At 34.4% G+C, this 11,573-nt stretch overlaps 2 protein-coding genes across 3 annotated transcripts; one reads left to right on the forward strand and one right to left on the reverse strand.

Moving 5' to 3' along the window:
- Positions 1-1,531: 1,531 nt before the first annotated feature.
- Positions 1,532-8,053, forward strand: LOC25484558 (plant UBX domain-containing protein 10). Its single transcript, XM_013613405.3, has 4 exons — positions 1,532-2,637; positions 6,899-7,069; positions 7,237-7,440; positions 7,553-8,053. The coding sequence occupies exons 1-4, from the start codon at positions 1,840-1,842 to the stop codon at positions 7,781-7,783; spliced, it is 1,404 nt and encodes a 467-aa protein (XP_013468859.1). The 5' UTR covers positions 1,532-1,839; the 3' UTR covers positions 7,784-8,053.
- A 1,451-nt stretch (positions 8,054-9,504) lies between these two features.
- On the reverse strand, positions 9,505-11,282 carry LOC25484559 (protein yippee-like At4g27745). 2 transcript variants are annotated; one of them, XM_024781420.2, is made up of 3 exons: positions 11,006-11,282; positions 10,433-10,613; positions 9,505-9,808 (listed from the first exon to the last, which is right to left on the reverse strand). In XM_024781420.2, the coding sequence occupies exons 1-3, from the start codon at positions 11,096-11,098 to the stop codon at positions 9,663-9,665; spliced, it is 420 nt and encodes a 139-aa protein (XP_024637188.1). In that variant the 5' UTR covers positions 11,099-11,282; the 3' UTR covers positions 9,505-9,662. The 2 variants fall into 2 exon arrangements, with proteins under 2 accessions (XP_024637188.1, XP_024637191.1); XM_024781423.2 differs by lacking the exon at positions 9,505-9,808 and having other exon boundaries at positions 10,335-10,613; positions 11,006-11,279.
- Between the last annotated feature and the right edge of the window lie 291 nt (positions 11,283-11,573).

Here is an 11,573-nt window from a genome sequence, read left to right on the forward strand (position 1 = left end):
AAAATATTAAAGAAAAGCTTCTTCAAAAAAAAAAATTTATTAAGAAAAGCGTGTAAAAGAATTATGTTAAAATTAGATAAACAAGTCAAGTCTTAGAAATCCCCTACTAATTATAATGTGTTTTTACATTTAAAACTATTCGGAATTAAATGATGTCATCAATAAATTATATAATGAAAAATGCATTGTTGTTTAAATTTTTTTGAGGGATAACAACTGTACCTTTTCACTTTTCCCTTCAAAAAAAAAAAAAAAAACTGTACCTAACACTCTATTGGAGTAGTTAAATAATCCACAATTGAGAATCAAAATTTATTCATCAGCGTCAATCGTTTAAAGAAATGGAATCATGGCTGACGAATGTCGGTCGATAACTCGATCGATTACCAACTTAACTTGTTTGTATATTTTTAATTTTTACTCTATTATACTTGGATTTCAGATAACATTTTGAAGAAGTGTATTTTAGATTTAGTTGATGATTTTTTTTATATTTTTCCTACAAGTTGTTGACGAAAATTTTATTAATCTATATCGTTATATCAAAAAAATATGCAAAATTTTATCCTTACTTCATATTGTTAAAATCAATTTGGATAAGTTGCAGGGTGTTGCAAGTAGGAGTGTTCACAATCAAATCAATCAAATAGAAAATTAGAAATTAAACTAATTCAAACCGAAACTGTAAAAAACTACATTTAGTTTGGATGTATTTGGATCACTTTTTTATTCAACTGCATGGTTTAGTTCAGTTTGCGGTTTTTATTTTACCAGCCAAACTAATCTGCAACATAAGAAAAACATTAACTAAATTTATGTCACCTAAACCAACACTCATAGAAACATAAGGGAGACTTTTATACAATGACATAAATGTTCACACATAATTGCTTCAATGGCTTTATGCCTATTCGATTAAAAAAAACATTATCCACCTTCAACTCAGATACACAATTTTCATCGTAACAACCTATCACTCTTTACTCTCATTCTAACTTGAGCACCATATTACTTATAAGTACCTCCAACTTACATCAGCATTGTCGTTGCAAGAATGCTCGCCACCATTGTTCTAAACAACTCAAATCAAATCAAATGGCAATAATATCGATTGAACTATGACCAATAATAGTGTTTTACACATGTCCCTATTAAGCGTGTGTTTGATTGTATGGTAGAGATAATTGATTTTGATATAATTGAAATTGATTTTGGTTAAAAGTAATTGAAACCAAAAGTGATTTGTATTTGAATACATTGATGTAAAAGTAAGTCGAACTATAAATTTGTGTGTGAAAATCAATTATAGAATAAAAAACAACAAATCCTAACTTCAAGAATCAATTCTAAAGGCAAAATCAATTATATTTAACAACAATCAAACATGTGAATCAATTATACACATTCATAATCCAATTTTATTCCCCAAGGTGGAACCAAACATACATAAAATAGAATGAAATTAGAGTGAGTTTGTTTCTTTTTATAGGGAAATTAGAGTGAGTTTCCTTAACTAAAATTCTAAGATATTGGGCCAGCAATTACAATTAACCCTTACGTGTACACACACAACAATAGACGTGAAGAACGATAAAGGAAGACAAACCAGTGAGTGGATGTGGTCGATAAACAAACCAATTCACAATTCACAATTCAATTCAATTCCACGAATTCATTCACACAAACCCATCTTCTTCTTCTTCTTCTTCTTCTTCTTCATCCTCCAAATTTCAATTCAATTCAATCACTGTTTGTTACTATCATCTTCTTCTGAATTCTGAATCCTGAATTGTCGGTGCTAAGGGTTTTCACTTCAGATTTCACCTAATCGAACCAAAAATGTCTGATATAGCAGATAAACTCGCATACTTTCAAGCAATCACCGGTTTACAAGATCCCGACCTCTGTAACGAGATCCTCGCCGCTCATAATTGGGACCTCGAACTCGCCATCTCATCTTTCACCACAACCGACACTCCTCACGGCGGCGATAACGACAACGCCGATCAAAACACTCATCTTCTATCACAATCACAATCATCATCCCAATCAGAACCACCACTCCCTCCACCACCACCCGGATTAGCCTGGAAGCTTATCAAATTACCCGTCTCCGTAATTTCCGGTAGTCTAGGGTTAATCTCAGGAGCAATCGGTTTCGGATTATGGGCTGCTGGTGGTGTACTTTCCTATTCCCTCGGCTTCGTAGGTCTGGGCCCGGGATCATCCTCAGCCGCGGCTTCCTCTGCTGGCACGCCGTTGGTTTCTGTATCTGCTGCGACAACTGAAGCCATGCAATTTGTTGCGGCTTTTGAGAGGGATTACGGTGGTGGCGCCTTTAAGCCGAATTTTGTGAGTGAGGGTTTCATGGATGCGTTACAGAGGTCGAGGAATTCGTTTAAGCTGTTGTTTGTTTACTTGCATTCTCCTGATCATCCTGATACGCCAGAGTTTTGTAGAAGGACGCTTTGTTCCGAGGTTTTTGTTGAGTTTGTGAATCAGAATTTTGTGTGTTGGGGTGGGAGTATTCGTGCTAGTGAAGGGTTTAAGATGAGTAATAGTTTGAAGGCTTCGAGGTTTCCATTTTGTGCTCTTGTTATGGCTGCGACTAATCAGAGAATCGCGCTACTTCAACAGGTATGGCTTTTTAGGTTTTGTTGATTTTGGATTTTTTTTTCTCTTTGAAATGGATGCAAATGGGTTAATGGGGTGTTATGTTTGTGTTGAATAATTATGCTTGTGGTGATTTAAGTGGCTAAAGTTGTTTTTTTATGTCTATGTATTTCGTGTTGTAAAGAAACACACATCCAAAATGCAATTTGGGTTAACTAGTTAACACACTTTTGGTTGGATTCATGAACACACCAGGATGCAATAAGTGTTGTTCAGTTAAGATGATAACGATTGCAAGTGATAGATGATAATATCTTGAAATCCTAACTATAACAAGTTTTAGTTGTTAATTTATGTTGTACTGACACTTCAAATTGAAAGAGTGTCATGTCCTACACAGAACACATCTGGTTACATTAAAACACCTCCATTTTCTTAAATTATCACTATGTCTATGTGTTGGTGTTGTGTTGTTTCTGGTGTACATGTCCCTTTAGTGTTTCACATGTATCAATTTCTTTTGCATTATATGTTTGCTGTGGATTACACAAAGGAAATTAATCTGCTGGGTTTAATTCTTATGAATTTCTCTCTTTGGCATATTGGAGACACCTGGCCAATTTATCAATACGTGTAAAGATAATTAAGATTCAAATTTGTTCCAGCAAAATATCAAAAAAGATTTTGACTCAATGCCGATCTCAGTATTTGGATAAGTTAATATTTTGTCTATTTTCATTCTCCCCTGTATTTATTTACTGTGCCCCTCGTGATTTAGAAATTGACCGTTTCTCCCTTACGAGTTTTAATATGTTAACTTTGAAATTACCTTCACGTTATACAGAAAGCTGCTGCAGCCTCCTTCTCCACTTCTGTAATTTGATTATTATGGAAATATCAGTCTCCCCTTCCAGCCTCCTAACCACAATTGCCCAGCTTTCTTCTGTCTCTGTTTTGAAGTTTAAATTTTCTGATTGATCGTCCCACTTTAGGCAAATTAGTTCATTCACATGCTGTCCATCATTTGCTTCTCTTCATTGACTCCCTATGTACACCTTCAACTCTCTTTGCCATTTTTTCCTACCTACCTTCACTCTTGTTTGCACTATTCATGTCTCACCAACCGGATCTCTGATACCAAGTTGATTAGTCATTGGTATTAGAGACAACGAATGGAGAAAACTCTTGACTAGTAGGGAATTTTACCTCCTCACATCAAGATCCTAGGCACAAGAGGAATGATTTTCCCTAACTTTCTGTATCTTCTATGCCTCCCCCTCTCACACACCTTTCTCTCTGACCAAGTCATACTTCCCCGGTTCTCCTCAGTCCTCATGCAAACTGAATTCATTATATCTGCCCATTTGTTACGAACAGATAGAAAGTGAAGGAAAGTCAGAGAAACTAAAATCCGTGAATTGTAGTATTAATCTGAATACTGAGCAAAGTTGAACTGAAGTAGCCTGTATCTACATGTTGACCATCTTCAACTGATACAGTTATACATTAATTAGAAATGTCAATTTATCTTCACAAATATTTAACATATATCTATTTATGTATAATACACACACCCATGTATATATATTTTTTAAAATTTTGTTAGTAAGTTTAGGCCATGCCATATCTTTAGTTTTTAAGAAATTCTTGTATTCTCGTAGCCGGGTCATATCATACATCAAGCATTTTGGTTTCACACACGCACAAGTGGGAATCTATTTACTCCACAGGGATGTCTTATTAACTAATTTTGTTGGTGATCTTTTGTAGAACACATTTAACAAATCTGAATATTGAATAATAAAGTATTAACATGTAAATTTTGCACACTTAAGTTTTAGATGAATTGCATTCACAATATGCAGTCTATTGTTGATATGTAGTTAGAGTTCAAAAATGTATTATAAAAGGGCAACCCGGTGCACTAGAGCTCCCGCATATGCAGGGTCCGGGAAGGGGTCCCACCATTTAGTGTATTGTACGCAGCCTTACCCTGTTTTACACAAGAGGCTGTTTCCAGGACTTGAACCCGTGACCTTTCAGTCACATGACAACAACTTTACCAGTTGCGCCAAGGTTACCCCTCAGTTCAAAAATGTATTATACATTAAAATAAAAATTGTGAGGTAAGTATCAGAGAAATTTGAATTCAACCGGTGCATTATTCAGAGCAAGTTATTATTAAGCTGAAAAATTTAAACACGTCTTACTCTTGAAGTAAGGGTACCCCCAATATGTGTGTTTGCATATGCGAGTGTGTTGATCTTTGTCATTATGATTGATCAAGACTGTATGTTGGTTGTCGGCTGCCGAACATATGCACGTCTGTATTTCCCTTCTTAGCTCAGACATGCCAGAAGCTTGTTGATGCAGTTGAATGCTAATAGTTGAGTGGTTGAAGTAGCCCTCGTTGTCAAAAAGTTGTGTATTTGTTGTATGTAAGATAGATATACATGGTTTATTACACATAATATGGTTACGGTTTATAAGTCATGAGAGATCAAATTCAAACAGATATAGTTTTAGCCTTATAGTCTCATGGCACTTGTAGGCTATGAAGCACGGACTCCGACACAGACACAATGACACCGCTAATTTAAAAAATGCAGGACACCGACACCACTAGATATATTTATTATTTTAATATAATTATAATTAAATAAAACAAAATATATCAAAATACTATTAATTAGCTATTAAAAAAAACTACTAATCACTAGAATCCAAACTCCACCTCTTGAAGTTGCTTTCTTGTACTATCTCTACCCACCAAGTTTGAATATTATAATGCTAGTAGCTTACTACTAGTAAGTAGTCACATGCCGTGAGAAATTAGGAATACATATAATAATATTATCATAAAAACAATAGTACAACAACAAAACAAATAAAGCTGTATACATTACTTAGCCTATTATATTGTGAGAGATGAGAGATGATATTATGAAGGAAAACAAAACAATGAAAAGTCAAAATAGAAAGGTTACAGAAGGTTGATTCATATCAAACCGGGCAAAGAGAGAATTTCAGACGTGATTTAGTGACTGAATGTTGCTGTCCAGATCCACATGACGGGAAAGAAAGAAGCTCTATGTAGGGCAGAATGCAAATGATCAATTGCTGTTCTTTAGGGTTTTCTTAAGTTTTAGATCCTACATAGCAATCATTTTGAAAGAAGCCCACAGTTCTACTTTTTTTTGGGTATAAGGGTTTGGTTCCTCCAGCCGTGTCTCTCCAAACCCGTGTCTTGCAGTGTTGCTGCCGTGTCATTCTATTTTATTTTATATTTTTTTTCAGGACACTGCTACCAGCATCTGACATGTGTCATATCGGTGTCTGACGCGTGTCCGATACTAACACGTGTCCGACACCGGGACACGGTCACCACAAGCAGTGTCCGTGCTTCAGAGCTTGTGGGACAGTTATATTCAGATTCTGTTAAAAAAATGTGGATGGTAAAAGCCACAGGAACTAGGTAGGCTTGATGTATTAAAGAAAGAAAAAAAAAATAGCAAGGTTAACTGCTTATAATAAAGCCCAATGCGTTAAGTGTCTCTCTCTAATGACGGGTAAATGATTGCAGGGAAAGAAACATCATTTGCAAAATTTTATTAGTTTTGTTGTTTGGACTTTTCGACATTAGGGCTGGTAAGAAGTCCATCTCCATAGCTTTGAGGTTGTAGTGAAGCTGAATAAAATGATCTGTATGATTTCCTTGATTTCCATTTTTCATCTAGAACCTGCTTTCTAGGGATAGAACAATAATCAAATTAATCACCATGAGAAAACTCTCTTGAGAGCAAGTATTTCTCCCTATCATATAGCAGCAACTGGTGTTTCCTACTTACCACATGGAGATTTACTTGATGTATGGAATAAGTTCTTTCCATTCAGTAGCCTGAAATGACCAGTTTGATTCATGTGGTCAATCTCATGTAGCAAGATAAAGCTCCAACATTGTTGTTATCTTTTTCGTTGATCAGCATGGTCCTTTATCACTTTAAAATATTTTCCTCCCTCTAGGTTATGAAATATTGTGGATTATGAATATTTTAATTGATTTTTCCAAATGATTGTGCCACAAATAACTTCATGGTAACCATGTATAGGTTCAATAACAACAGTACTTTAAACCGAGATTCGAGACTGTACTATTTTCATATTGTATTGATATTATGTCATATTTTTAATTGTCTTAATAAATTGATGTGCCAATTATTAAGTATTGTAGTTTATAAAGCATTCTGATTGTGATGTTTTTTAACATTCATTTTACTCAATCCAGGTTGAAGGTCCAAAATCCCCCGAGGAGATGTTAGTGACACTTCAGAGAGTGCTTGAAGAAAGTTCCCCTGTTCTTGTTGCAGCAAGGCTTGATGCAGAAGAAAGACGAACTAATGCACGCTTAAGGGAAGAGCAAGATGCTGCATACAGGGCTGCACTAGAAGCTGATCAAGTATGTTTTTTTTTGTATTGTATGGTTATTTGTATATCATTTTTCTGTGGTCTCTGCTCCATGATTTGTGTTTTTCCCTGTTCTCAACTTGTTCCCTTGCTTAGACTTTTATTTGGGAAATCTTGGCACTGTTATTGTTGTGGTGTATTAATGCTGTGTATGTTCAGGCTAGGGAACGACAGAGAAGAGAAGAGGAAGAACGTCTTGCAAGGGAAGCTGTTGAAGCTGAGAGAAAGCTCAAGGAAGAAGAGGAGGCTCGTGAAAGAGCAGCGCAGGAAGCTGCAGAGAAACAAGCAGCATTAGCTAAATTACGTGAAGAGAAAGCTCAATCTCTCGGTGAAGAACCTGAAAAAGGACCTAATGTTACACAGGTAAAGTATATGATGATTTGTCTAAGATTAAATTTTCTCCTGCAGTGCCTTTACTCTATATTAACTTGGATGACATCTGTTTTATTTTTTCCACTTCCAATCAAAATTGTAGGTGTTGGTACGGTTTCCAAATGGTGTGCGAAAAGAAAGGAGGTTCAACAGCACAGTGACAATTCAATCTTTGTATGACTATGTTGATTCATTGGGTTGTTTAGAAGTTGAGAATTACAGCCTAGTCTCTAACTTCCCTCGGGTTGTTTATGGACAAGAAAAATTGGCACTCTCACTAAAGGAAGCTGGATTGCATCCTCAGGCCAGTCTATTTGTGGAGCTCGGTTCATGAGGATAGAACTTGCCAAATAATCTTATGAATACATAAAGATGTGACCTGCAGATAGGGGGGACAACGGTGTTTCACTTCTCTGTTTTAAAAATATTGACTTGATGAACTTATATCGTTAGATATTATAGATAATAGTTTGCTGTGGTTATTGTAGTTTTTTTATTTCTTTTATTTTCCATTGAATCAAGCATATAGCTTTACATGGAGATGATTTAGTATAATGATATATATTATACTCTGTTTCCGGTTAAAAATGTTTCCAGATCTTTAGAGCATGGTTTTGGTTATTGGGGACGATATCGACGTGGGTGTTGATGGTTGGGGTGGTGGACAGGCAAAATTTTGTCGAACATTGTCCAGTGCTGTATTTGTATTTTTCACCCACCCTGCGTTTTTATTGTGAGGATGGTGGCTTTTGTCTTGGTGTTGAAACTCCTAGTAAGGTGGAGGTTCCGGTCCGCTAGAATGGCCAGCTGATTATTGCAGATGCCTCAGAGCCGTTGGATCTTAGAGATAGAAAAGTTTGAGATTTCTCTCTATCTTAAATCTAATAGCTCTACGACGTGCTATAAGGTGAAGCTGATGATTCAGATCTTAATTTATACACATAGAGAGCTATAAGCCTATAACCATACTACAATTAACATTTTAATCTAATTATGAGTTCAAAAAGAACAAATGGGTGTTATGATTACTACACATTAATAACGCAAGGGTTTCATAATTTTCACATCCAAAAGCAGGTAGCTATGAGGCCTGTTCATGGTTTAGTTCAGCAAGAAAACTGAACTGTTAGCGGTTCCGAACCGAGCTTGTGTGATGGTTTGGTTAACCAATTCTTTATTTTAAACCGAGCAGAAATCAAACATAACTCATCTTCCTCTTGCTCTAAAATCCATAATTTCTCTGCAAATTACCTTCATTAGATCAAGGAGTTATGGTTTGAACTCCTCGCACAATAGCCTAGAAGAACCTCTCATGGAACACCGCCGTTGAATGGCATACTACTGTTGCTGGAGAGAACGAAGTCGAAGGTTTTTCTCGGAACGAAATGTGGTGAGCTTCAATTCATTGTATTTCATGAATGACTTCGACATCTTTTTTGAGATATGATGGATGACGACACGTTTAGAGTTAGAAACAGATTGAGATTGAGGATGAATTGCCAATTGATGAGAAGAGGAACGAGATTGAGGATTACTGAAATCAATTATGCAATTTCGGGTTCTTCAATTTGCATTTCGGGTGAGGTTGATTTTTGGTAATGAATGACTTTTTTTTTTTAATAAAGGGTAATGATTCAGTCTTTTTTTTTTTCTTTTTTGAATAGTAATGAATGAGACTTGAAAATGAACTTGAGTTCGGTTCATTTATTTGCATTTCAGTTCTGTTAGTAGCCAATACATGTCACAGATGGTTGCATTGTATGATTAATTTTTGCTACTGTAAAAACTATTTGATATTGTTTTATTTATAAAGTGATTCAAAATTCAATCAGATATATGGACTAGTCTACTATGATATTCTTGTAGTTAGAAATCTTTCTTTGCTAAAAGAAAAAAGTTAGAAATCTTTCATGCTAAAAATAACCAAATTGCATAATATATAAGTGAGCAATAGAGTTATATAGCATGTATTTTAATATTGCAGGAAGCAATGTAGTTTCTACGCATCAGGACATGCAGCAATGTCAGGTTTTGATTCTTCCACTAATAGTGAATCAATACAACAACTGAAATTTGATACAAACCACTAAATAAATAATGTTTGTATAAGTCAGTTGAAATCGATATAAACAACAGGAATTGATATTGTTCCACTTACTATCTTAATATATTAAAGTAGTTTCTCATAGTTTGATTTAGATGAGGGTATTAAATCAAAGTAGTTGTTTCTCATGTTGTGATTCATATGAGGAATAAACAAGCGCTTTGGAAGGACAAAGCAGCCGTGGCGATGAGACTGAGGGTGAGGTGATGTGGAGCAAAAGGGGGAGCAGCTGTCGATGTATGGACGGATAGGCAGCTGCAATGATGATGGAGAATGAGTGATAAGTTGTCATAAAATGGTTGTTCAGATATCATTTTTCACTAAGATTAAAAAGATTTCTTCCAAATTTATAAGGTTCTTTCTTGGCCCTAGTGGGTCGTATCAAGTGGCCCCAAAGACAGAGAATTCATGGTAATTAGCTGAAATGAAAAATCATTGTTCAACAATCCGACATGGTAACCACTGTCCACTAACCAGTCCAATTCCACCATGACATTACTTCTAGTTCTACTCATTCGAATATTCCAAAACTTTCATTTTCTTCTAATTGGATTTTCCAGAGTGCTGTCTAACTTAAGCGAGGTTCCATTTTTGCTGATTTAGAAATGTAGAGTATTTTTTTACATGTTTGGTTACAATAGAGTAAAGTCGAGAAGCTAGAAATTAAAGTTTTTAATTTTTTACAGTCAAACATAAAACACTTTAAATTTAATACAAATTGAAGGATAATTAATTTTAAATAATCAATTCATTCAAAATCAATATTTATGACCGAAGAATAAAAACAAATATCACACAAAAGTTGATAAGAGAATACACAGAAAGAACAATATTACAAACTTTCCCTAACAATTTTAGAGTTCTCAAGTATGTATTTACCTTCCTTGTACTTTTGAGTTTCCTCATAAACTCTTTCAAACTTCCAACCTAGCACTTGATTGCAGTCACAACAGTAAACATCAGCAATTGTATGGAGACCTGTCATGAATTCCATGTCTACTTTTGGCCCTATTGTAACATTCATTGCATGTGAAAACAGAAAACCTCTTCCATTTCTTCCCTGAAATTATAAATCAACTTTGAATCACTAATTTGTTGCCTAAACATGTTATTATAAATTGATCAAGTTCAAATCCAAAATATCTAACATTCTTACAAAAGTAAGTGTCTATGTGTTAGAAAATAAGAGTAACGATATTTATTCAACCATTTTTAAATAATTTTGTGATAATCTTTTTTCCCTCTTTTTATTGAATAAAAATAATAGAAAGACAATGCAAATATGAAACTAAGTTGTCCTAAAATTATTTAAAATAGTAATACAAATATCATTTCTTAAAAATAATGATAAAAAATACAAATCAAATGTAGGTGAACCACATGTTTATACTGTATTCATCGAACATTTTTCCAAATCTTAATCTTAATAGATAAAGGTGAGAGAGTGTTCACCTGAAAGGTTTTTGAAATAACATCATCATGAACGGCAACATGGTTTCTACAATTAAAGCAAAAATACAATCTTGTTCCAATCAAATTCTCCATTTCAATGCTTTTATTAGCTCAACCCTTCATGAAAGTAGCTATAAAATGGCAAGAACAACACACACACCAAACGCAGATAAAAGAGATCTCAAACTTGTTTTGAGGATAAATGAGATTTTTTTTTCCTCACTTTTCTCTCACTTTACAAGTTAAAAGAGATTATTCCTTGTCAGAAAATCTGATTAGTGAAGTTACTAGTACTATTTAAATTGCAAGATTAATAAATTAAAAAATGATGATTTGAAAAATAAATTATCTTAAGAGTTTTCCACGCATGTATGGCGTTTCTGTTTTACAATTCACATTAGCTGTAGTGTTTATTTTATTTATTTTCTTAAATCGTGGGTTTTCTTTATACTTAATTTTTCTTAAGTCGTGGGTATGATCTATGAATCGCTCTTAATTTTTTTTTTATTTTAAAAATTGATAAATTTTTAGCAAGTGTACTAAAAATGAACCGAAGTAATAAAATTTA

The sequence above is a fragment of the Medicago truncatula genome, chromosome 1, assembly GCF_003473485.1.
Source record: "Medicago truncatula cultivar Jemalong A17 chromosome 1, MtrunA17r5.0-ANR, whole genome shotgun sequence".
Lineage (NCBI taxonomy): Eukaryota > Viridiplantae > Streptophyta > Magnoliopsida > Fabales > Fabaceae > Medicago > Medicago truncatula.